The 26,995-nt window shown below is 37.9% G+C and overlaps 2 protein-coding genes across 2 annotated transcripts; both read right to left on the bottom strand.

Moving 5' to 3' along the window:
* On the bottom strand, positions 1-4,332 carry igl1c1 (immunoglobulin light 1 constant 1). The gene is made up of 4 exons (XM_021474765.3): positions 4,204-4,332; positions 3,803-4,125; positions 3,108-3,141; positions 1-490 (listed from the first exon to the last, which is right to left on the bottom strand). Exons 1-4 carry the CDS (start codon positions 4,241-4,243, stop codon positions 165-167), a joined length of 723 nt encoding a protein of 240 aa, XP_021330440.2. The 5' UTR covers positions 4,244-4,332; the 3' UTR covers positions 1-164.
* Positions 4,333-16,815: 12,483 nt separating this feature from the next.
* On the bottom strand, positions 16,816-26,527 carry LOC141375070 (immunoglobulin lambda-1 light chain-like). The gene is made up of 4 exons (XM_073945198.1): positions 26,392-26,527; positions 25,992-26,313; positions 19,732-19,766; positions 16,816-17,300 (listed from the first exon to the last, which is right to left on the bottom strand). Exons 1-4 carry the CDS (start codon positions 26,429-26,431, stop codon positions 16,975-16,977), a joined length of 723 nt encoding a protein of 240 aa, XP_073801299.1. The 5' UTR covers positions 26,432-26,527; the 3' UTR covers positions 16,816-16,974.
* Between the last annotated feature and the right edge of the window lie 468 nt (positions 26,528-26,995).

Raw genomic sequence — 26,995 nt, 5'->3', positions numbered from 1 at the left:
AGATGCAGTTTATTAAAACAGTTGTAAATCAACATTAAAGGCGAAAGATCATCAGCAGAAAATGAGGAGGCTTTATTTGAGCACTCTCTATATTGATGAGCCACTCCAGCAAGAGATATGATCAGCTCTGATAACAGTAGAACAGCACATCCGCTTCTCCAGGTTCAGTCGCTGCATTCAGATTTCCTGATGCTTGCTCTGCTGGTTTTGGAGGCCACAGTGGCTTCACATGTCAGCTCTCTGTCTTTGTCCCACTCGGAGCTCTGGATGGTTAAAGAACTGCTGCTCTTGAATTTGTGATCAGGCTGCTGTTCAGCAGAGCCGGTGAAGACGCCTTCGGTAACCGAGTTCCCGTTCACAAGCCAACGCACATCAGCGAAAGCCACAGACATGTGATTGATCAGACACAGCAGAGTGACTTTACTGGAGCTCAGCTCTTCTCTGGATGATGGACGGAGGATGGTGAGCACAGGAGGAGCAGCAGCAGCGTCTACAACACACACCAACATCAGCATCAGCACACACACACTTGTACAGCTATCTTTACGGGGACTTTCTATAAATGTAATGATTTTTATACTGTGCAAATTGTATATTTGATCCCCTAAACACAACCCTTACAGGAGACAGTTTTCAAAATACTTTATTCTGTGTGATTTTTGAGCCGTTAACCTCATTAATGTCCCCACAACATCCAAAATGACTAAACACCATGTCCTTTAAAAAAACAACACTAATATACTGTATCATACAAAAATAAGACTGCTAATCGTACTACAGGAGTGAGAATGACTAAACTCTGTACAGGAATATCAGCACAATCTGTGCATTATAATAATCCTTTTATTTACTTTCCTTGATGCTGAAGCAATGACGGTGAAATAACGGCATATTTATATTTTGCAGACTCTTCTGCTTAACGCCAGTGAAAATCGCTTGGGCTTTAATCTGACAAAACATCTCGTAAAATGCTGACGATAAACGCAAACGAAAAGGGTTCCGGTGTTTACGAGCCTTTAGGCTCACATAAAAAATAGTGTTTTGGGTTGAAGATAAGAGTTTGATCAAAGGTTTACGAGAACTGAAAGGCTGCAGTGCTTCTTGTTTTCTTCATGAATTTCTGATTAAAAACTGGACAAAAGGTGGATTATATTACTTATTGGTGAAAATTGCGATCTAATTAAAAAATATAATGTAAGTGGGATGTATTTTGACGAATTTCTGACTTAATTAATTTTGCTTGGAGTTTTTTGAGACACGGTGTAGCTGTGAGGACTCTTACGACATTCAAGAAATATTTATTAATTGCTTAAAAACAGCAAATATTTGTCATTTTAATACTGTATTTGCCTCTTTTTTTAAATTAGATTTTAACCAACAAGTAATTAAATAAATTTATGATTTTTGTTTTAACATAAAGATTTACTTCTTTTAAGTTCAAATAAACATTATTTTATTGATTGATTAAATAAACTTGCGTTCAAAATAATTCTGAAAGTTTTCTTAAAATCATAATATAAGAATGGTTTAATAATGATGATGAGGAAAATAATAATAATAATAATAATAATAATAATAATAATAATAATTAAGCTCATTTAACACACAATCAGTAAATTTAAGATTAAATCTGCAGTGATTTTTTTTATTCTTTTAAAGGTTTTTCCAAGTAACCTAATGGGGAAAAACATGACTAACAAAGTAAATTGAAATAAATAAAATATAATCTACAATGACTTGACCAGCCCAGTCGAGTGATCACTGATATAAAACACATCCAGACAGAAAACTCTTGTAGTTGAGAGTTAAACTTTAGGAGAAAGTATATTTCAGGGTTTGACGCTTGAGGAGCAAAAAATGCTGAACTGAAATGTGTTTAACTCTAAATCTACAACATGCTTTCTTAACAGTCCACTAATAAAACTGACTATAGAGCACAGATCAATATATAAAACATGAAGCAGATGAAGAGTAATACAGTAGAGCGATGACTTAAACACACACATGCTTGATTTTAGTTTACAACAAAACTATTTAAAGTACAAATACACTTTTAAGGCTTTTAACTACAAATATACTAGACATTGTTGATTAACTGAATACACTTTTATACAAAATGATTTCTAAAGCTTCCTAAATCACAACATATTAACAGCTGAATATTAAATTAAAAATAATAAATAATAATAATAATAATAATAATAATAATAATAATAATAATAATAATAATAATAATATGACTAATAAAGCTCATTTAACAGTGTATTTCAGGGCAGTTGATGGAAAATAATTGTGACTGGCAAAGTAAACGGTCACTCTTTATTTTGATGGTCCTTTTGTTGCAATTAAGTTAGATTGCATCTGCATGCCAACTGATTCTCATTAGATTATAAGAAGACTTTTAGATCGGGGTTAGGGCTGGGGTTAAGAGTAATGGTTAGTGTAAGCTGATATGTACTTACAAAGTTTCTTACAGTCAGTTAAATGTCTGTTGAAGGAGCGTATCAACAGATATTAAGCAGATCTACTAATACTCAAATGGACCATATAAATAAAGTGTTAGCAAGTATAAAAACTGAGATAAAAACATAAATATATCTACAACGAGTTCACTATATATAATACAGTAACAGAATGAAAGCCCAGTAGAGTGATTATAGGGCCAGACAGAATCTACAGACATTTTTAGCTATTTCTGCACAGAATTTTACAAAAAATCTGCGGTTTTATGCACTTTAAAAACAACCTATAGAATCTACTCAATAAGATTGAGGCAATAATTTGCACTCACTTCTTTTGGGTAGATTATATCATAAATATTTGGGTAAATAGTGTGTAAATGTAACAGCGATAACACCAAAAGAAATTGGGTAAGATCTAAATAATAATTATCATTAGTAAATACTTATTAAATTACTTTTAAAATGGAGTAACGGTTATTCTACTTTTAGCAGCAACAGTTCTTCTACTACATTAATGAAATGTGTTTAACTCTAAATCTACAACATGCTTTCTTAACAGTCCACTAATAAAACTGACTATAGAGCACAGATCAATATAATAAACATGAAGCAGATGAAGAGTAATACAGTAGAGCGATGACTTACCCGTCACAATGAGTTTAGTTCCTTGTCCGAATACCACAGTGAAAGATTTGATATGTTCAGCCGTACAAAAACCTCCTCAGTCTGTGAAGAGACACAAACAGAAGTGAAAGACTCACTCAAGCTCAGCTCACCGTGTGCTTTACACACTTCATTCATGGACAAATGTTTTACACACACACACACACACACACACACTCCTGCTGCTGCTTTACTCTTCATATCAGTGGTATCTGCTGTGTGTTCAAGTGCTTTAAACACAATCTCATTCATGCTTGTTGTTCTTCAGCAGCTGAGAGAGACTGTAGAGACTCCAAACAGCACAAAATCAGCATAAAACAATAAGAGATATGGATATATTCAAGTGCAAATTACATTTTTATAACTAATATACTCCAGAGGAGAGTTTCCTTTATTATTAACAAGGTATTTTATGGCTTCATTAGTGTCAATCTCACATTAGTAACTACAGTTTCTGATCAGACTCTTATTGTTCAGTATATGGACCGATCAGACTGGATGTTCTGTTTATTATTTCATGATGACAGACTTTACATTAATATATATTCAGTGATGGAGGGAAATTTCTGTGATGTGTTATTAATCTGTGAAGTTGAGCTCTGATCATCTGTTAACTAAAGCAGAAGTGAATGTGAGCAGTGAGGAGGTTTTTGTCATGATGTGAATCACTGTGATATGTACTCACTAACAGAGCTGTCCCATGTCTGACAGTAATACACTGCAGAATCACTCACAACCACATTACTGATGATCAGACTATAATCTGATTTAGATGAATGTGTTGATGTGAATTTAGGAGCAGAGAAACCAGATCCATAGTAAGGTGAACTCCAGCCATGATAAAATTGTAGCACATACTGAGGAACTCCTGCTGGAGTCTGTTTGTACCATACAGCTTGAGAACCAGTCACCGTCCCCAGATTACAGTCCAGTTGAGCGGTTTGTCCTTTACTGACTGAGATTACTGGACTCTGAGTCACTACAGTCACTCCACTGACACCTGCAGAACAAACACAAGCTTTACATGAGATCGTGTGTCCAACACTTTAAACTGTCCATCAGACATGAGGAAACTCACAGGTCAGAAGAGTGCAGACAGAGCAGAATATTGAGATCATCTTGTGATTTGGTGTCTGTGACGTGTAAAGATGAGCAGTGCTGTAGAATAAAGCTGAGATGATCAGAGAGAGAAACTTGAAGACTGTAGAGACACTAAAAGAGACGCCCGCCTCAGTTTCACAGTCATTTACATAAACCTGCTGAGCTAACAGGTGTCTCATGTGTGTGAGCATGTACAGTTATGTGAGTCAGGGTTCACTGCATCCACTTCAGGTCATAATTCACGTCTCTCTGCTCTTCATTGATGTGTGTTTTATGCAGATAAACATCAGGAAGAGCAGAAAACAGTCACTAATTCTAGAGCAATATCAGATGAATCCCACACATAATCCTCTCTAGCTGTGGTTTATAATGAAGGTGTAAATGTTTTAGTGAGTTTGTTCTGTATCTGCAGGGCTGAAGATGTGCTGTGAGGATCTGACTTCAGTAAGGATCAGACCCGGGTCTCCTGTGCTCTGACTCTCAGCTCTTCTAAACTGAGCTTCACTTCACAATGACTGAATTCAGGAGCAGAAGATGAAGAAGCCGTCTAAAGCGGTCGAGTTCAGTAAAAGAAGAAACTAATTCTCCACTCAGAGACACAAAATAATAAATAACAGTCTCTGGGTTTCTCAGCGTTTCTCCAGTAACAGAAGCTCAGAACTGAACAAATAAAGGTTTAGACAGGAGCTGCTCTTCTGCCACTAATAATTCACTCTGGTAAGGACTGGTATTAGAGTAATGTAAAGACATTTAATTATTTAATGATGTAAAGTTGATATAATTTGTGTCATGGGTCTATGTTACATGTTGTGTATGAACACATGGCTCAACCAGTGTATAGGTGTGTTCGACTTCATGCAGCGCTGCACAGTTTGATCGAAATCTGTCAGTCATGTGACATCGGCGCAGCATCAATCCGGACAAAGTTTCTATCCAGCATGCACCGCTTTAAGACAGATTTTGATTGGTCTGTCCAGCGCTGCATGAAGTCGACTGCAGCTTTTGTGTTCACCATGTGCTCCTCTGTTCCTCCACACCCCCTTGTTTAGCCCTCATCTAGTTCTCGTTAGTCTCTGTGTTTACACCTGGTCCTCATATTCTTTCCTCACTTTATAATGTGATCTCTTCACTCTCGTCTTTGTCCGTTCATTGTTACCTGTTGCATCTTGTTGCTGCTTGTGATACTGTTTCTTCTTCGTCGTCGTCGTCGTCTTCTTCTTCTTGTGATTCGACCGTGTTTGTTTCTTTCTGTGATGTTGTTTGTGAGTTTGAGTTGTCTTCGTATATTTGTCGTTTTCAGCAGGCCTTCAGTGTCATCCCCGTCTGGCTTATCCTTATCAATTTTGCTTGGTCAGCTGTGCCTCATAAGGCTGTCACCACCTCCTGTCTGGTCTTGCCATCCCTACTCAGTCTCCTGTCCTGATAAACCGCTATTGCAGTTTGCTGAAGAGTTATTTTCAAAACAAACTCTTGCAAAGACTCAATGCTTCTCTTGATTTAATTGACTGAATTCAGAAAACCAGCTGTGAGTATCAACATCATCACTGCCATTCGATATCAGATGCTTCACCAGTGAGATCCAGTTCAACACAGCATTAGAGAGTCACTGATATACTGCACTAGTCATGATCTGATATATGAGCCTTAAAGGATGTTACACCTGTATTGTGTAGGACACACAGAGAATGACCAATGTTTGTACAGTCCTGTAATCATTATTAAATGTTTGTACTCCCTTTCATTGTCTGTCTTTGCACCAAGGAATGAGTTGCTTTAATGTACAGATACTGCTATATAAACTGAGTCAGAAACTGTCCAGATCCAAACAGCACACAAATAAAGGCAAATTAAGAGATAAATTCAATAACAGGACTCAATAATAAAAAATTAAAATCTGTTTTTTATTCACTGAAATGTGAAGTCGAGCTCTTAAAGTATCATCTGTTGTCCAAAAGCAGAAGTGAATGCAGTGAGGAGGTTTTTGTCATGATGTGAATCACTGTGATACATACTCTTTAGCAGTGTTGTCCCATGTCTGACAGTAATACACTGCAGAATCACTCACATCCACATTACTGATGATCAGACTATAATCAATCTTTGACTGAGCTTTAGATGTGAAGCGGCTGGAGGTAAAACCATTCCCATAGAGATCAGGTGAGCTGTGAGAATGATAATATCTCAACACAAACTGAGGAGCTGCGTTTGGAGTCTGTTTATACCAGTAGATATAACTCTCATCCTTCTCAACATTACAGTCCAGAGTTACAGATCTGCCCTTGTCTTCAGTCATTATGGAGGGTTTCTGAGTGAGCACTTTCGCACATCTGACACCTGTAAAATAATAATCAATAATATGAATGTGATGAATCTGTCGTCTCTGCTGAGAGATCGGCATGTCTGCAGTGAAATGTGTGACTTACATGACAGAAGAGTGAGGAGAGAGCAGTAGAAGATGATCAGCATGATCTGGCCTGTGAGGAGCAGTTTGAGTTTAGAGACATGAAGACGATCAGAGAGAAGGAGACGCTCATATAGAGAAGAGAAACTCTGACAGAGGGAGGAGCTCCACACTTCACACAATCACTCCATCAGCAAACACCAACTGCTTCATCTAATGTGTCATATGCTTTATGTCAGAGTTCACAGCCGAGTGTCTAGAGTTAAATCAACACTTGTCAGTGTTATTCTGCTAACAGTATTATCACTGAAGTTAGAAAGATAATTAAATGATTAATAGTTGACAGGGTTAAACTCACCGTCTAGATCAGTTCATCATTACTGCCCCACACACACTGCACACTCCTGACTGACAGCTCAGGGTTTGTCAGATATTTGTTACCGTTTGGTCCATTTCACCATATTGTATAACAAAAATAGGTTGTCCAAGAGAATTGCATGTCTGTTGAAATAGACCATTACAGGTTACTGAATAAATCAGAATCCACTCATTATCACAGACACACTGAAAACGCATATCTCAATCATTAATTATTATTTATTTAACAGCACATATGAATACATGAATGAAGCATGCCTACTGTATGTACAGTATCACACAAACTACTGATAAAGCTGACTATATCACATCAGTACCTGTTTTTGATCTTTTTGTTGTTGTTATTCGTCATTATATGGAAAGATCAGTCTGGATGATCTGTTAATCAATGCATGCCAAATTAATCTTCATTTCAAGAGTTCACACTTAGCTGATGATTGATTATAAGCAAGTTTGGCATGCTGTCCCGGGAGAGAGCTTTGAGCCAAAAGGTTCTTGAGCCCTGGGTTCCCTCACGTTTGAAGGGCGAGAGGGGAGCCTTGAGCTCAGGTAGATCTCGACAACTCCCCCTTGATAAAAACTGATGACTAAAAATTGAATGCTATGAAAGATATGCTGCAGGGTGACAGATTAACTGTAGTGCAAAATTCAGATTTTATCAATTTACTTGTTGTGCATATTTTTGGAATGTGGGAGGAAACCGGAGGACCCGAGGAAAACCCACGCAAGCACGGGAAGAACATGCAAACTACACACAGAAACGACCACCGGCCTGTTGAAGGACTAGAACTGGTGACGTTATTGCTGTGAGGCGACAGTGCTAATCACTGGGCCACCGTGCCGCCCTATGGAGGGAAAGGTGAAGAGGTAGGGGTGGAAGGGGGGATTCTTCAAATCGAAGATGACTGTAGTGAAAAACCCTGACTCTTTATAGTGGGTTAGGAATGACCTGATTGGTGGATCATGTGTGCTAATGCAGAACCAGCCGTGTTCAATCATAATCACGTGCTCCTCTCGATATAAGTTTATAAATAAACTTCACTAAAAGTAATTTAATGTTAATTTTAATGATTAAGTGAAATATAATGTAGTGAAAATGCAGAATCTGTGCTGTGTTATTAATCCTAGATGTGAAGTTGAGCTCTGATCATCTGTTGTGTAAAAGCAGAAGTGAATGTGAGCATTGAGGAGGTTTTTGTCATGATGTGAATCACTGTGATACCCACTCACTAGCAGTGTCGTCCCATGTTGCACAGTAATACACTGCAGAATCACTCACATCCACATTACTGATAATCAGACGATAATCTGATGTAGATGAGTGTGTTGATGTGAATTTAGGAGCAGAGAAACCAGATCCATAGATAGGAGAACTGCTATGATAATCGTATAACACATACTGAGGAACTCCTGCTGGAGTCTGTTTGTACCATACAGCAGGATAATCAGTCACCGTCCCCAGATTACAGTCCAGTTGAGCGGTTTGTCCTTTACTGACTGTGATTACTGGACTCTGAGTCACTACAGTCACTCCACTGACACCTGCAGAACAAACACAAGCTTTACATGAGATCGTGTGTCCAACACTTTAAACTGTCCATCAGACATGAGGAAACTCACAGGTCAGAAGAGTGCAGACAGAGCAGAATATTGAGATCATCTTGTGATTTGGTGTCTGTGACGTGTAAAGATGAGCAGTGCTGTAGAATAAAGCTGAGATGATCAGAGAGAGAAACTTGAAGACTGTAGAGACACTAAAAGAGACGCCCGGCCTCAGTTTCACAGTCATTTACATAAACCTGCTGAGCTAACAGGTGTCTCCTGAGCGTGAGCATGTACAGTTATGTGAGTCAGGGTTCACTGCATCCACTTCAGGTCATAATTCACGTCTCTCTGCTCTTCATTGGTGTGTGTTTTATGCAGATAAACATCAGGAAGAGCAGAAAACAGTCACTAATTCTAGAGCAATATCAGATGAATCCCACACATAATCCTCTCTAGCTGTGGTTTATAATGAAGGTGTAAATGTTTTAGTGAGTTTGTTCTGTATCTGCAGGGCTGAAGATGTGCTGTGAGGATCTGACTTCAGTAAGGATCAGACCCGGGTCTCCTGTGCTCTGACTCTCAGCTCTTCTAAACTGAGCTTCACTTCACAATGACTGAATTCAGGAGCAGAAGATGAAGAAGCCGTCTAAAGCGGTCGAGTTCAGTAAAAGAAGAAACTAATTCTCCACTCAGAGACACAAAATAATAAATGAAGTTACACATGTGGGTTCAGAATAGTCGAGTTATTGAGTCGTGTGCAGCAGTGTATGAAACAGACTTCATTTCTCAGCATTTCTCCACTAACAGAAGCTCAAAACTGAACTGATAAAGCTTTAGACAGGAGCTGCTCTTCTGCCACTAATAATTCACTGTGTTAAGCACTGATATTAGAGTTACATAAAGACATTTAAGGATGTAATTTGTGATGTCGCATGTTGAAATGTTGATAACACACTGTTAAAATTAACATCTGGAGCAAAAATTCACCCAAAATAAGAACAAATCTCATAAATTCATCATGAGGACTCAAAAAATCTCTGTGAGCAGTTTCAGGGTTTCTACAGGTTTCATCACATCACATTTAAGACTTTTAAGACCTTTTGGAAACCCATTATGAATGAAATTCACACTTAGACAAGGCTAAACACTAATGATTTTGTCTAATGGCCCAGTTTAAAACATATAAAACAAATGTTATTGTATAAGGAAGATAATTACACCATATTAGTATAAACAGTTAATAAATAAACTCTTATTGTGATGATTATTAGTGATTGGATGTGTGTCGGCCCAATTAAATAGCTTTACATTACAAAACTAAGACCTGTTTAAATTGGTTTCAGTCCTACAACACAATATTTCAGTCAATTTAAGACTTTTTAATGCCTAAAATTGAGTTTTTGAAATTTAAGACATTTTAAGACTCACCAGTGAGATCCAGTTCAACACAGCATTAGAGAGTCACTGATATACTGCACTAGACATGATCAGATATAGGAGCCTTAAAGGATGTTACACCTGTATTGTGTAGGACACACAGAGAATGACCAATGTGTGTAGAGTCCTGTAATCATTATTAAGTGTTTGTATTCAATTTGACCGTTTGTCTTTGCAATAAAGAGCGAGTCGCTTCAATCTGCAGACACTGCTATATAAACTGAGTCAGAAACTGTCCAGATCCAAACAGCACAAAAATAAAGGCAAATTAGGAGATAAATGAAATTACAGGACTCAATATTAAAGATATGAAATGATCTGTTTTTCATTCACTGTAATGTGAAGTCGAGCTCTTACAGTATCATCTGTTAGCCAAAAGCAGAAGTGAATGCAGTGAGGAGGTTTTTGTCATGATGTGAATCACTGTGATACATACTCTTTAGCAGTGTTGTCCCATGTCTGACAGTAATACACTGCAGAATCACTCACAGCCACATTACTGATGATCAGACTATAGTCAATACTTGATTGAGCTTTAGATGTGAAGCGGCTGGAGGTAAAACCATCCCCATATGCACCAGGTGAGCTGTGAGCATGATAATATCTCAACACAAACTGAGGAGCTGTGTTTGGAGTCTGTTTATACCAGCTGACATAATAATTCTCCTCCTTTTCAATATTACAGTCCAGAGTCACAGATCTGCCCTTGTCTTCAGTCATTATGGAGGGTTTCTGAGTGAGCACTTTCGCACATCTGACACCTGTAAAATAATAATCAATAATATGAATGTGATGAATCTGTCGTCTCTGCTGAGAGATCGGCATGTCTGCAGTGAAATGTGTGACTTACATGACAGAAGAGTGAGGAGAGAGCAGTAGAAGATGATCAGCATGATCTGGCCTGTGAGGAGCAGTTTGAGTTTAGAGACATGAAGACGATCAGAGAGAAGGAGACGCTCATATAGAGAAGAGAAACTCTGACAGAGGGAGGAGCTCCACACTTCACACAATCACTCCATCAGCAAACACCAACTGCTTCATCTAATGTTCATATGCTTTTTGTCAGAGTTTACAGCCGAGTGTCTAGAGTTAAATCAACACTAGTCAGTGTTATTCTGCTAACAGTATTATCGCTGAAGCTGTGCTGAGCTTAGAAAGGTGGGTATCACTTTATTTTGATAGTCTCTTTAATGCATTTTAGAGACAAATTAATCAATATTTAACCTCATTTAAGCCCATCCCAGATCAGCCTTTTAACTCAAAAACATTAGAGGATGGGTGCATGAATCAAAACAAACACTGTACAGAAGTCTGAATAGTTAATGTAAACTTAGTATTGCAGACACCAGAGAGTGTTGCTGTCTTTACTGTATCTTAAAACCTATAGTCAGATTTAATTGTTATTATTTATTTCTTCTTGCTATTTCTAGTTTTGGATGAAATGCTGAGATCAGATTTCCTAATCCTGCATTTGTTGATGCTCATATAATGGCTGAGCAGTGTTACTCTGTGTGTGTTGTGCAGGACACTTTGAGGATGTTGGAGAGAGACGTGGCTTATACAGTCACTGGAATTTACATCATCAGACCTGAAGATGCAGAAGTCAATGACCCTCCAGACTTTTCCTTTATCTGTTCATTCTCAAAGTTAAGATGGGCGATTTGAGCATTGCCCAGCACATCAACCAGCAGGACGTGTCTGATGCCTCTTGTAGAGAGTCTCATAGACACTTTGAGTAAAAAAAAAAAAAAGTCTGAGCTAAATTCCAGAAAATACCAGCATTACAAATGTGGGCACTCTTTTTGGGTATTTAATTGATGCTTTGGATGGTTGTACTGCGTAAATTACTTTTTAGGGGTAATTCAGGTATGGGCCATGATTGGCAAATCAAGAGGACCGGGAGTATTTCTGGGGCCATGAGTGCTGGTGTCCCTATAGCTGACTGCACTGTCAACAGTCGTACTTTCTTTCTTTCTTTCTTTCTTTCTTTCTTTCTTTCTTTCTTTCTTTCATTTATTTATTTATTTATTTATTTATTTATTTATTTATTTATTTTCCACTCTTTTTAATTATTTTGTCGCAGCCCCATGAGCAGAATGCAGCCTGCAGGTTAATGATGACTCTTGTCCAGTTTGCTGTTAACAGTAAAGAGCCAGGCCCCGTAACGTTACCAAACACCAGTCATGAGCCCAACACACTAGAATGGGCAGGTAGTCATTGAGTGAATATAAGAATACGAATTATTAATATTAATATTATTAAATATTATACCTGCTTAATGAAAACTGCCTTGAGACAATTAATGAAATCAGATGATTCACTAAATTAATAAATCTGACTTAACTTGATCAGAAAGCTAAAAAGGGGAAAAAGATGAAGCCATTATTAGAAAGTAATACTGTGGTTAAAAATATCTGGCAGATAACAGTGCAATACTTGTTTTATTCTTTATTTGTGTTTAAAGACTGGATATCTAAACAATTTTGCACAGAATATATATTCAGATATTGCAGAAAAGGACATTGTGATGTTTTAAAGAATAGTGTTGGAGATTTATTCATTCATTCATTTTCTTGTCGGCTTAGTCCCTTTATTAATGCAGGGTCGCCACAGCAGAATGAACCACCAACTTATCCAGCAAGTTTTTACGCAGCGGATGCCCTTCCAGCTGCAACCCATCTCTGGGAAACATCCACACACACACACTCATACACTATTTAGCCAACCCAATTCACCTGTACCACATGTCTTTGGACTGTGGGGGAAACCGGAGCACCCAGAGGAAACCCACGCGAGGGCAGGGAGAACACCAACTGAGCCGAGGTTCAAACCAGTGACCCAGCGACCTTCTAGCTGTGAAGCGAATGTGCTTCCCACTGCGCCTCTGCCTCGCCCCTGTTGGAGATTTAGCTACCATTTAATGCTCTCATATTTATGAAAAACATTTGAAGTTCTAAAGTAGCTTCCTTGAAAAGGACGTGATAGTGTCAATAGAAAATTCAATACATTTAATCTTAATTTTTATTTTTTACATATAGCTTAATATATATTTGTATTTATTTGATATTTCTTCATTTTAAGGTTTGGATATTTATGAGCACTAACTCTTACAGAAAATAGATTCTGATACTGTTAAACATTACATTGTGTAACTGTTCAAATAAACCTTCACTGTGAAGTACTGAATTGGAAATGAGGTTACTTTAATATTGTCAGTCGTGAACTGAATTGGGCCGGTCTAAGGCTTGAAACTCCAGGGCTGAAAAGGAGTCCCACTCCAGCCCTGCATAACATTATATCTAATATTTGTGTGTGAACATGTGTGAACGAAAATAATAATGCCTTTAAACATCACATTTTAAAACATACACCTTTAGGATCGCTCTATTACCGAGTATAGATCATGTTTACTGTGCACAACATGCATTATTTCATAATACTCTAATCATTTTCAAAGCTGCATCCTGTGGCTTGCTCAAATATTACACTTTTCTACTAATTTTTCTTTAGTAGACTTGCTGTAAAGATTGTTAAATTGGTAAAATGATCTGAAAGAATAATATCAGAGTCTCCTATTTGTCTGCCAATCAAGCATTCAATAATGCTGTGCTTATAATATTCCATAACAATTTATATTAACTTATAGCAATGTTTTAGTTTAAATGTAAAACTGAATCTGCTTCATGTTTTTCATCTGTTCTCTGAAAAGCAGAAGTGAATGTGAGCATTGAGGAGGTTTTTGTCATGATGTGAATCACTGTGATACATACTCTCTAACAGAGCTGTCATATGTCTGACAGTAATACACTGCAGAATCACTCACATCCACATTACTGATGATCAGACTATAATCCGAATAAGATGAAGATGTTGATGTGAATTTAGGAGCAGAGAAACCAGATCCATAGCGAGGTGAACTCCAGCTGTGATAAAACACTGTCACATACTGAGGAACTCCTGCTGGAGTCTGTTTGTACCATCCAGCAACATGAGTCACCGTCCCCAGATTACAGTCCAGTTGAGCGGTTTGTCCTTTACTGACTGTGATTACTGGACTCTGAGTCACTACAGTCACTCCACTGACACCTGCAGAACACAAACACACACACAAACACACACACACACACACACACACACACACACACACACACACACACACACACACACACCATTAATGCCACACAACTCTCACACTCGACAGTCGTATGTGCCTCTGGATCTGCAGTCTAGTGTCGTCTCACATGATAGAGTGATGATGAGGAGGATGAAGAGTGTCAGCATGTTGTGAGTGTGTGTGTGATGTGAACAGACTGAAGAGGAGACTGATCAGAGAGCAGCTATAAGAGACTGAAGAGACGCTCGGTGACATCATCAGGCCTCAGCAGCGCATCATCAGGAAGCAGCGCTGAATGATTGACAGGCGACAGATCGACAGAAGCTGATGAAGATGAAGTCTGACAGATGAAAAGAGCTCAGAGAAGCTGCTGATTTACATGGAGCTGATTAGAAGAGCAGGTGTTTCCTGTGCGTCCCCATGAAGAACATCTCCACACTTCACTGCGTCTGCTAGAAGACAAACTTCAGCATCAACTTCACAGCAGATCCACATGATGGCCGTCACATCTGGAGCATCTCCTCAGAGTTTCCATCAGAACTTTATTCAGACTCATTCATCTCCGCTGTGCTCTTCACTAATGATCTTCACTACACTGCACGAAAAAAAAATGTTCAAATGTTTACAGAAAAACACTGTTATTATACAGACTTTTCCTAGATTATTACGAACAAATCTGTTCAATAAAGTTACACAATAAGAGTTTTACAGAGAAACACTGTTATTATACAGACTTTTCCTAGATTATTACGATCAAATCTGTTTAATAGTTACACAATAAGAGTTTTACAGAGAAACACTGTTATTATACAGACTTTTCCAAGATTATTATGATCAAACACCATCAATAAAGTGACTGCACTAAAAGTTCAAGAGAAAACAATGTTATTTCAAAGAATTTTCCCTAAATCATTACGATTAAACACATTTAATAAAATGCCAAGTCATGCTCATGATCGTAATTTAACAGTTTTATTTTGGATAAAAAAAATTAGGAAAAAACAACAAACGAGATAAAACTGATTAAAATTCTTACAACTTTAAAATTACAGTTCTTACATTTTATTGAATAGTGTTTGTGTAAAACATGTAGAGGTTTAAGTTGAATGAGGTTTAAGGTTTAAATGAAATGGAACTGTAGCGTGAAGGAGACGTCGACAAAGGAGTGCAGATCCAAATGCAGGTTTATTACACAGAGATGGTCAGGCAAACAACAGTCAACACAGGGGCAAACAGATGTAACATTATGCAGGGAATTCTGAGTCATGGTCAAATAACAGGCAAATGATCAGTCCCGGCAGCAAATAATGTAAACAATTAACAAACAAAGTAAGGCAAAAGAAGAGAAACACACAATAATGTTGACAGTAACAGTATAACAAGACTTAGTAATTGGTCTTTGCTGCTTTTAAAGTGCATGTAATCAGTTCATAACGATCCTCCGGCTGTGTGTGTGCAATCAGCAGAATCCGGAACAGGTGCATGTGAACGCTCTTAGTGTGTAACTTTATTGAACGGATTTGATCGTAATAATCTAGGAAAAGTCTGTAAAATAACAGTGTTTCTCTGTAAACATTTGAATGAAAATATCTGTAGATTTATCAGTTTTTGCACTTTATTTCAACAAAGAAATTTTACCATCATTTTATGGTTTTTGTTTGGCAGCCGTAGCTGCCAGTCATTTGACCTTTTTTTTTACAGAGCAAGTAATTACAATTTATTACTTTAATTTTACGTAATTTTAAATGTACTTCATACAGGAAAAACACCGTGTAAATAATACAGCAATTTTATTGTATAAAACAGACAAATTGTTGTAATTTGTCATTACTCATATGGTACATAAAATAACAGTCAATCTGTTAATTTACAGATATTGTTTGTAATTTTTACGGATTTTTTAATATAATTTAAAATAACAGAAAAAATACTGTATAAATAATACTGTAATTTCCCTGTATAAAAACAAAAATGTCAGTAATTTGTCTTTAATGATAAAATACCTAAAATAAAAGTCAAACTGTGAATTTAGAGAGATTGTTTGTCATTTTACTAAGTTCTACATATAATTTTAAATGACAAAAAAATTACTGTAAAAAAATTAGTGATATTTTCTGTAAAACTAGGTTTTTTTTACAGTGTAGCAGTGACAGCAGTTTAGTTTGATGTTTGACCCTCAGATGAACAGAGCTTTCTTTGATTTTCAGTTTGAAGACTCGATTTGAGTGTTTGTATCGTCAGATTTTCATCCTTCATTCCCTCATTGATTGTTAAAGTCAGTCTTGACTTCATCTTGACAGCAGTTCATACAGTTTAAAGGTTCAATCTCTTCATTCCTCTGCACAATATGTAATGTAATGTGTGTTTATATAGCGCATTTGTTGTGTATGGCCAAGCACCCAAAGTACATATCTCCACACCACCACCAGTGTGCAGCATTCACTTGGATAATGCGACGGCAGCCACAGGACAACAGCGCCAGTGCGCTCACCACACACCAGCTATTGGTGGAGTGGACAGACAGTGATAGAACCAATTCGATAGATGGGGATGATGATCGATTGAGGAACTTTGGCCAGGATATCAGGGACCCCTACTCTTTACGAGGAGTGCCATGGGATTTTTAATAACCACAGAGAGTCAGGACCTCGCTTTAACATCTCATCCGACAGACGGTAAGACAATAAACACAAAGACAAAGTTTGTTGAAGATGCAGTTTATTAAAACAGTTGTAAATCAACATTAAAGGCGAAAGATCATCAGCAGAAAATGAGGAGGCTTTATTTGAACACTCTCTATATTGATGAGCCACTCCAGCAAGAGATATGATCAGCTCTGATAACAGTAGAACAGCACATCCGCTTCTCCAGGTTCAGTCGCTGCATTCAGATTTCCTGATGCTTGCTCTGCTGGTTTTGGAGGCCACAGTGGCTTCACATGTCAGCTCTCTGTCTTTGTCCCACTCGGACCTCTGGATGGTTAAAGAACTGCTGCTCTTGAATTTGTGATCAGGCTGCTGTTCAGCAGAGCCGGTGAAGACGCCTTCGGTAACCGAGTTCCCGTTCACAAGCCAACGCACATCAGCGAAAGCCACAGACATGTGATTGATCAGACACAGCAGAGTGACTTTACTGGAGCTCAGCTCTTCTCTGGATGATGGACGGAGGATGGTGAGCACAGGAGGAGCAGCAGCAGCGTCTACAACACACACCAACATCAGCATCAGCACACACACACACTTGTACAGCTATCTTTACGGGGACTTTCTATAAATGTAATGATTTTTATACAGTACAAATTGTATATTTGATCCCCTAAACACAACCCTTACAGGAGACAGTTTTCAAAATACTTTATTCTGTGTGATTTTTGAGCCGTTAACCTCATTAATGTCCCCACAACATCAAAAATGACTAAACACCATGTCCTTATAAAACAAGCAGTAATATACTGTATCATACAAAAATAAGACTGCTAATCGTACTACAGGAGTAAGAATGACTAAATTCTGTACAGGAATATCAGCACAATCTGTGCATTATAATAATCCTTTTATTTACTTTGCTTGACGATGAAGCAATGACGGTGAAATAACGGCATATTTATATTTTGCAGACTCTTCTGCTTGACGCCAGTGAAAATCGCTTGGGCTTTAATCTGACAAAACATCTCGTAAAATGCTGACGATAAACGCAAACGAAAAGGGTTCCGGTGTTTACGAGCCTTTAGGCTTACATAAAAATTGGTGTTTTGGATTGAAGATAAGAGTTTGATCAAAGGTTTACGAGAACTGAAAGGCTGCAGTGCTTCACGTTTTCTTCATGAATTTCTGATTAAAAACTGGACAAAAGGTGGATTATATTACTTACTGGCGAAAATTGCGATCTAATTACAAAATATAATATAAGTGGGATGTATTTTGACGAATTTCTGACTTAATTAATTTTGCTTGGAGTTTTTTTGAGACACGGTGTAGCTGTGAGGACTCTTACGACATTTAAGAAACATTTATTAATTGCTTAAAAACTTAAAATATTTGTCATTTTAATACTGTATTTGCCTCTTTTTTAAATTAGATTTTAACCAACAAGTAATGAAATAAATACATACTTGATTTTTGTTTTAACATAAAGATTTACTTCTTTTAAGTTCAAATAAACATTATTTTATTGATTAATTAAATAAACTTGCGTTCAAAATAATTCTGAAAGTTTCTTAAAATCATAATATAAGAATGGTTTAATAATGATGATGATGAAAATAATAATAATAATAATAATAATAATAATAATAATAATAATAATAAAGCTCATTTAACACACAATAAGTAAATTTAAGGTTAAATCTGCAGTGATTTTTTTATTCGTTTAAAGGTTTTTCCAAGTAACCTGATGGAAAAAAACATGACTAACAAAGTAAATTGAATTAAAAAATAAAAGATAATCTACAATGACTTGACCAGCCCAGTCGAGTGATCACTGATATAAAACACATCCAGACAGAAAACTCTTGTAGTTGAGATGAAGATGAAGAGTAATACAGTAGAGCGATGACTTAAACACACACATGCTTGATTTTAGTTTACAACATAACTATTTAAAGTACAAATACACTTTTTAGGCTTTTAACTACAGATATACTAGACATTGTTGATTAACTGAATACACTTTTATACAAAATGATTTCTAAAGCTTCCTAAATCACAACATATTAACAGCTGAATATTAAATTAAAAATAATAAATAATAATAATAATATGACTAATAAAGCTCATTTAACAGTGTATTTCAGGGCAGTTGATGAGAAATAATTGTGACTGGCAAAGTAAACGGTCACTCTTTATTTTGATGGTCTTTGTGTTGCAATTAAGTTAGATTGCATCTGCATGCCAACTGATTCTCATTAGATTATAAGAAGACTTTTAGATCGGGGTTAGGGCTGGGGTTAAGAGTTATGGTTAGTGTAAGCTGATATGTACTTACAAAGTTTCTTATAGTCAGTTAAATGTCTGTTGAAGGAGCGTATCAACAGATATTAGGCAGATCTACTAATACTCAAATGGACCATATAAATAAAGTGTTAGCAAGTATAAAAACTGAAATAAAAATATAAATATATCTACAACGAGTTCACTATATATAATACAGTAACAGAATGAAAGCCCAGTAGAGTGATTATAGGGCCAGACAGAATCTACAGACATTTTTAGCTATTTCTGCACAGAATTTTGCAAAAAAATCTGCGGTTTTATGCACTTTAAAAACAACTTATAGAATCTACTCAATAAAATTGAGGCAATAATTTGCACTCACTTCTTTAGGGTAGATTATATCATAAATATTCAGGTAAAAAAGTGTGTAAATGTAACAGCAATAACACCAAAAGAAATTGGGTAAGATCTAATTAATAATTCTCATTAGTAAATAATTATTAAATTACTTTTAAAATTGAGTAACGGTTATTCTACTTTTAGCAGCAACAGTTCTTCCACTACATTAATGAAATGTATTTAACTCTAAATCTACAACATGCATGGTTAACAGTCCTCTAATAAAACTGACTATAGAGCACAGATCAATGTATGAAACATGAAGCAGATGAAGAGTAATACAGTAGAGCGATGACTTACCCGTCACAATGAGTTTAGTTCCTTGTCCGAATACCACAGTGAAAGATTTGATATGTTCAGCCGTACAAAAACCTCCTCAGTCTGTGAAGAGACACAAACAGAAGTGAAAGACTCACTCAAGCTCAGCTCACCGTGTGCTTTACACACTTCATTCATGGACAATTGTTTCACACACACACTCACACACACACACACACACACACACACACACACACACACACACAGTTCATATCAGTGGTATCTGCTGTGTGTTCAAGTGCTTTAAACACAATCTCATTCATGCTTGTTGTTCTTCAGCAGCTGAGAGAGACTGTAGAGACTCCAAACAGCACAAAATCAGCATAAAACAATAAGAGATGTGGATATATTCAAGCTCAAATGACATTTTATAAGTAATATACTTTAGAGGAGAGTTTCCTTTATTATTAACAAGGTATTTTATGGCTTCATTAGTGTCAATCTCACATTAGTAACTACAGTTTCTGATCAGACTCTTATTGTTCAGTATATGGACCGATCAGTCTGGATGTTCTGTTTATTATTTCATGATGACAGACTTTACATTAATAAATATTCAGTGATGGAGGGAAATTTCTGTGATGTGCTATTAATCTGTGAAGTTGAGCTCTGATCATCTGTTAACTAAAGCAGAAGTGAATGTGAGCAGTGAGGAGGTTTTTGTCATGATGTGAATCACTGTGATACGTACTCACTAACAGAGCTGTCCCATGTCTGACAGTAATACACTGCAGAATCACTCACATCCACATTACTGATGATCAGACTACAATCTGATTTAGATGAACATGTTGATGTGAACTTAGGAGCAGAGAAACCAGATCCATATTCAGGTGAACTCCAGCCATGATAATTGTATAACACATACTGAGGAACTTCTGCTGGAGTCTGTTTGTACCATGCAGCATAATTCGTCACAGTGCCCAGATTACAGTCCAGTTGAGCGGTTTGTCCTTTACTGACTGTGATTACTGGACTCTGAGTCACTACAGTCACTCCACTGACACCTGCAGAACAAACACAAGCTTTACATGAGATCGTGTGTCCAACACTTTAAACTGTCCATCAGACATGAGGAAACTCACAGGTCAGAAGAGTGCAGACAGAGCAGAATATTGAGATCATCTTGTGATTTGGTGTCTGTGACGTGTAAAGATGAGCAGTGCTGTAGAATAAAGCTGAGATGATCAGAGAGAGAAACTTGAAGACTGTAGAGACACTAAAAGAGACGCCCGCCTCAGTTTCACAGTCATTTACATAAACCCTGCTGAGCTAGCAGGTGTCTCATGTGTGTGTGTGGTGTGTGTGCGTCCCTCACCACTAAAAGCCTGCAGTGCATCCCCAGACTCCCCTCACTCACCTTCCAGAAGCCTCCCTCCTGCAAGACTTACTTTTCTTCCTGCACTGCTTCTGGAACACTTGTAAATAAATCACCCTCCGGGGCTTTTGTGTACATCAGGCAACCCAGGCTCATTCTGAAAGCGTAGTCCCGTGGATGTTTGTGGAGGCTGCGAAATATGTCCCAGGAGGTATGTATTTTTGCCATTTTTGTTTTAGCAAATCCGCGAGAGGCCGCTCTGTGCGTTTTATCATATCTTAAATGTCTCTCGCGAGTGCTGTTCGACCCCCCCATCGTTCTCGCATAAACCCACCAGAGGCTGCTGTTGACCGACCGTCTGTCTGACTGACTGTCTGGGTAAAAGATTGACTGGGCGACCGGCCAATGTACTGACCCACCCACTTACTTCCCTAAACCCAACCAACGATTTCCAAAAGTCGTCCAGAAAAAGAAAAGCCCTCGTCTGATTTTTACCATGTTTTCAGATTTTACCACATTCTCACCCTGTTAATCACTCGATTGTTTTATTCTGTTTTTGTCTTACCTGATTTCTGGAACCGTTCTTCCCCAGACTCAAACCTAGTCGTCATTGTTGTGGTTAACTCCTCTCAGCGTCTCAAGTCCGCCGACGTACACGACGAGTTAACTGGAAAATCTAGTAGCAGTGGGAAAGCCCTCCACATGGAGGTAAGCGGTCAGCCAGTAAACGGCAAAAGGAACGGCGTCATACTGCCCCATAGTGTTTGCTTAAAAAATGAAATGCAGCTATACATTCCTCTGGCTACATAATTCGCGGTCTCCAGAAACGTCCACAGGACTACGCTTTCAGAATGAGCCTGTGTTGACATCAGTCCACTCTTGCCTTGTGTTTTGTTCTTCTTCTCGCCACACATGATACTAGCTGAACCAATGACTGTAAAAAATATGGACGACGCGACAGCGCCTTTTCCCATTGAACGCTTTGAGGGCAAAACGCCTGCTTGACGGGCACAAACTGTCGCAAAAGACTGCTGAAATTGGAGCCTTGACATGCGCAGAAGGACTGTCTGATGGAGCCAGAGGAGGAGCCGCGAAAATGAGCAGAGTCGAGCTTCCAACCAAACGCTTTATGTAAAATCAACCACACCCCCCGAACTTCTCAGCATGCGTTTGCTGTCATATCAACACAAATGGATGTAATAACGTTAACAAATATGAGGGTTTTATATATTCAATCGCGCCAGCTCCAGTCCGCAGCACATAACCTACTCGCGGCGGAGTAGGTCCAGCAGAGGTAGTCAGTCTGAGCTCTGAGGGGTAAGTCTTCGGCTGGAATCTAGCCGGAACTGGCCCTAGTGTATTTTGCTATCTGGGTGGCTAGGCGTACGTGTATCAGCAAACTAATAAAGTCTGAAAAAAGCCCTGACCTTAGCGAGTAAACAGTGTTCCACCAGGATCATGTATGTCAGAAACTTTAGTTTACTGCTGAACTCATTTTGTCATGGTAAAATAACACAGAAATCGCGTAATAACACTTCAGTCTCCTGCCGAAGCTCAGACGCGCTGCTTTAAGAAACTGTCAATCACAGCTGTCAATCACGATGACACGCCCAGCATTAAATTACTGCTAAAAACAAACTGTTTACAAAAATGAAGATCTGCACCTATTTCAGCACAATAACCAGTGCCTTAATCTACCAGAGCCATCTTTCGGGACATTTTATTGCAAGTGTAATAATTTTTTTTATTTGGGCTCAAGTCTCCTTCATTAACACGGAGGAGGCGGGCTTTATGACTTGTACTGCAGCCAGCCCCCAGGGGGCGATCTAACGGCCGAGACCTTCACTCAAACACAGGCTTGCGGCACACTTGGGCTGAACAAATTCAGGAGTACGTGATTAGTTAACCAAACCAAACCAATCCAAACCAGTGTAATCAGTCTTTGTTGGTACCATGAAACTGATCATCAACATTCTCTGTTAACTCAGGATTTGATCCTGACTTCATGAAGCAAACCAGCCAATCACATTACAACCAAAATATTTAGTTCACAGCACCAAAGATTAAAAAATACAAAAACTTTGAAAACATTCATGAAAAAAAGGTTATAAAAAAGGTTGAAAAAGGTTATTTAACTAAAATTGCTTGTGTGTGATGGATTACAGATATAATTACTATATAAATCATCTATAGTATTATAAATACTCATTGTTACAATCAGAGAAATTTATGTGTAAATGTGTTTGACTTTTTAGTGAAACTCTGTCACTTTGCTTACAGTTGATTTGGTTTGTAAGGTCTCTAAACCAGGACATAATCAGGTCAGCCATAACCCGGGCATAACTCGGAGCATGTTAGCTGTACAGTGTAACATACCAGAGTGACAAAGAGTGAATAAAGCTGAGCAACATTTATGGTACCTAAACACAGGATTGATGCAAACTAAACTCAAACTTAACTCACTAGCTAGGAATGTAGCTAGTCATAGTACAGGACCCAGTTCTTTATGAATCTGAGACGTGAATTTGATCATCTGTTAAAAGCAGAAGTGAATGTGAGCATTGAGGAGGTTTTTGTCATGATGTGAATCACTGTGATACGCCCTCACTAACAGAGCTGTCCCATGTCTGACAGTAATACACTGCAGAATCACTCACATCCACATTACTGATGATCAGACTATAGTCAATTTTAGACTGAGCTTTAGATGTGAAGCGGCTGGAGGTAAAACCATCCCCATATCTATCAGGTGAGCTGAGAGAATGATAATATCTCAACACAAACTGAGGAGCTGCGTTTGGAGTCTGTTTATGCCAGCTGACATAATTCTCATCTTTCTCAATATTACAGTCCAGAGTCACAGATCTGCCCTTGTCTTCAGTCATTATGGAGGGTTTCTGAGTGAGCACCTGACACCATCTGACACCTGTAAAATAATAATCAATAATATGAATGTGATGAATCTGTCGTCTCTGCTGAGAGATCGGCATGTCTGCAGTGAAATGTGTGACTTACATGACAGAAGAGTGAGGAGAGAGCAGTAGAAGATGATCAGCATGATCTGGCCTGTGAGGAGCAGTTTGAGTTTAGAGACATGAAGACGATCAGAGAGAAGGAGACGCTCATATAGAGAAGAGAAACTCTGACAGAGGGAGGAGCTCCACACTTCACACAATCACTCCATCAGCAAACACCAACTGCTTCATCTAATGTGTCATATGCTTTATGTCAGAGTTAAATCAACAGTTGTCAGTGTTATTCTGCTAATAGTATGTGTGTTGAATCACTAGCTCTTTTATGGGTAGGTGGACATTAAACAAACCAGCTGCTAAATTACAAAAGAATTTAATTCATTAAAAAATCATGACAATTAGTACAACTATTTTAGTATATTTTGCTGACTCACAATTCTCAAGACTAGTAGGTCAGACTGCAAAATAACCGTGTCCATCAGACGTGAACTAGCTCTCAGGCAAGATGTGAATAAAGACATGCCCTGTTGATTTTAAAAGCAGAAGGCAATGGCTGTTTTGTGAACATGATTTTGTTGGAGTAAATTGTGTCAATAATAGTTCTAAAAGGTTAAACAAACTATCCACTGTGGCACAAACTATTTTCCTTATGCCACGATGTGTTATATTCATGTCTATGCAAATTAAACCTAAATGCTGTTTTGTCCTCAGCTGTCATTCAATAAAGCTAATTAAATTGTCACTTGAATAAAGTATTCACTTGTCTGCTAAATCTGTAGATTGATGCTGAGTTTTCTCAGATTACCGAAGTCCTGCTCATTCACACATCTAGATAAATCTATTAGAAGATGAGTGCAAGAATAAACACAGTACAGAAGTCTAAACAGTTCAGGTAAACCTAGTATCTCAGGCCCAGTGACTGTTGTGTCCTAAAATCTATAGTCAGATTTTATTGTTATTTTTTTTCTCACGCTGTTTTTGGTCAGATTTCCCAATCCTGCATTTGTTGATGCTCATATAATGGCTGAGCAGTGTTACTCTGTTTGTGTTGTGCAGGACACTTTGAGGATGTTGGAGAGAGACGTGGCTTATACAGTCACTGGAATTTACATCATCAGACCTGAAGATGCTGAAGTCAATGACCCTCCAGACTTTTCCTTTATCTGTTCATTCTCAAAGTTAAGATGGGAGATTTGAGCCTTGCCCAGCACATCAACCAGCAGGACGTGTCTGATGCCTTATGTAGGGAGTCTCATAGACACTTTAAGTAAAAAAAAAAAACCCAAAAAGTCTGAGCTAAATTCCAGAAAATACCAGCATTACAAATGTGGGCACTCTTTAGGGTATTTAATTGATGCTTTGGATGGTTGTACTGCTTAATTTGCTGTTTGGGTTTACTTCAGGTATAAACCATTTTAAGCTCAGTGCCCTCCCATCCCACATCCTGCCAAATACACATAACGTTATATCTATATTAGTAAATGTGAACATTGAATCAAATAAAAAATAATAATGCCTTTTGAAACATCATACTTTAAAACATACACCTTTATTATGGCTCCATTACTGAGTATAGATCATGTTTACTGTGTACAATATGCATATTTTCATAATACTCTAATAATTTACAGAGCTGTATGTGGCTTGCTCAAATATTACACTTTTCTACTTGTTTTTCTCTGGTAAACTTACTGTAAAGATTGTTATTTGGTCACTGATCTGAAAGATCTTAAATCTCTCTGCCAATCAGAGTCTTATTGAGGCGAGTCAGAAGCTTTAACTTAATAACAGTTTATATAAAATCATAGCAATACGTCATTCACTTATCTTTTGGTTTCCATATTTTAGTTTAAATGTAATACTGAATCTGCTTCAAGTTTTCATCTGTTGTCCAAAAGCAGAAGTGAATGCAGTGAGGAGGTTTTTGTCATGATGTGAATCACTGTGATACCCACTCACTAGCAGAGCCGTCCCATGTCTTACAGTAATACACTGCAGAATCACTCACATCCACATTACTGATGATCAGACTATAATCTGATTTAGATGAATGTGTTGATGTGAATTTAGGAGCAGAAAAACCAGATCCATAGTAAGTTAACCTCCAGTCATGACGAAATCTTAACACATACTGAGGAACTCCTGCTGGAGTCTGTTTGTACCATACAGCAGGATAATCAGTCACAGTGCCCACATTACAGTTCAGTTGAGCGGTTTGTCCTTTACTGGCTGTGATTACTGGACTCTGAGTCACTACAGTCACTCCACTGACACCTGCAGAACAAACACAAGCTTTACATGAGATCGTGTGTCCAACACTTTAAACTGTCCATCAGACATGAGGAAACTCACAGGTCAGAAGAGTGCAGACAGAGCAGAATATTGAGATCATCTTGTGATTTGGTGTCTGTGACGTGTAAAGATGAGCAGTGCTGTAGAATAAAGCTGAGATGATCAGAGAGAGAAACTTGAAGACTGTAGAGACACTAAAAGAGACGCCCGCCTCAGTTTCACAGTCATTTACATAAACCTGCTGAGCTAACAGGTGTCTCCTGAGCGTGCGCATGTACAGTTATGTGAGTCAGGGTTCACTGCATCCACTTCAGGTCATAATTCACGTCTCTCTGCTCTTCATTGATGTGTGTTTTATGCAGATAAACATCAGGATGAGCAGAAAACAGTCACTAATTCTAGAGCAATATCAGATGAATCCCACACATAATCCTCTCTAGCTGTGGTTTATAATGAAGGTGGAAATGTTTTAGTGAGTTTGTTCTGTATCTGCAGGGCTGAAGATGTGCTGTGAGGATCTGACTTCAGTAAGGATCAGACCCGGGTCTCCTGTGCTCTGACTCTCAGCTCTTCTAAACTGAGCTTCACTTCACAATGACTGAATTCAGGAGCAGAAGATGAAGAAGCCGTCTAAAGCGGTCGAGTTCAGTAAAAGAAGAAACTA

The sequence above is a fragment of the Danio rerio genome, chromosome 3 (assembly GCF_049306965.1).
Source record: "Danio rerio strain Tuebingen ecotype United States chromosome 3, GRCz12tu, whole genome shotgun sequence".
Taxonomy (NCBI): domain Eukaryota; kingdom Metazoa; phylum Chordata; class Actinopteri; order Cypriniformes; family Danionidae; genus Danio; species Danio rerio.
Note: the sequence above shows the minus strand (reverse complement) of the source record. Positions and strands in the feature narration are given on the sequence as shown.

Excerpts from the sequence above, each read along its gene's own strand:
- LOC141375070 (XM_073945198.1), bottom strand. The coding sequence starts at position 26,431 with ATGATCTCAATATTCTGCTCTGTCTGCACTCTTCTGACCT. Across the intron at positions 19,767-25,991 it reads GACGGCTCTGCTAGTGAGTG|GGTATTCGGACAAGGAACTA; the intron begins GGTATCACAGTG and ends ATCTTTCACTGT. Across the intron at positions 17,301-19,731 it reads AACTAAACTCATTGTGACGG|ACGCTGCTGCTGCTCCTCCT; the intron begins GTAAGTCATCGC and ends TGTGTGTTGTAG.
- igl1c1 (XM_021474765.3), bottom strand. The coding sequence starts at position 4,243 with ATGATCTCAATATTCTGCTCTGTCTGCACTCTTCTGACCT. Across the intron at positions 4,126-4,203 it reads TGTCTGCACTCTTCTGACCT|GTGTCAGTGGAGTGACTGTA; the intron begins GTGAGTTTCCTC and ends TTTGTTCTGCAG. Across the intron at positions 3,142-3,802 it reads ACAGCTCTGTTAGTGAGTAC|GTATTCGGACAAGGAACTAA; the intron begins ATATCACAGTGA and ends TCTTTCACTGTG.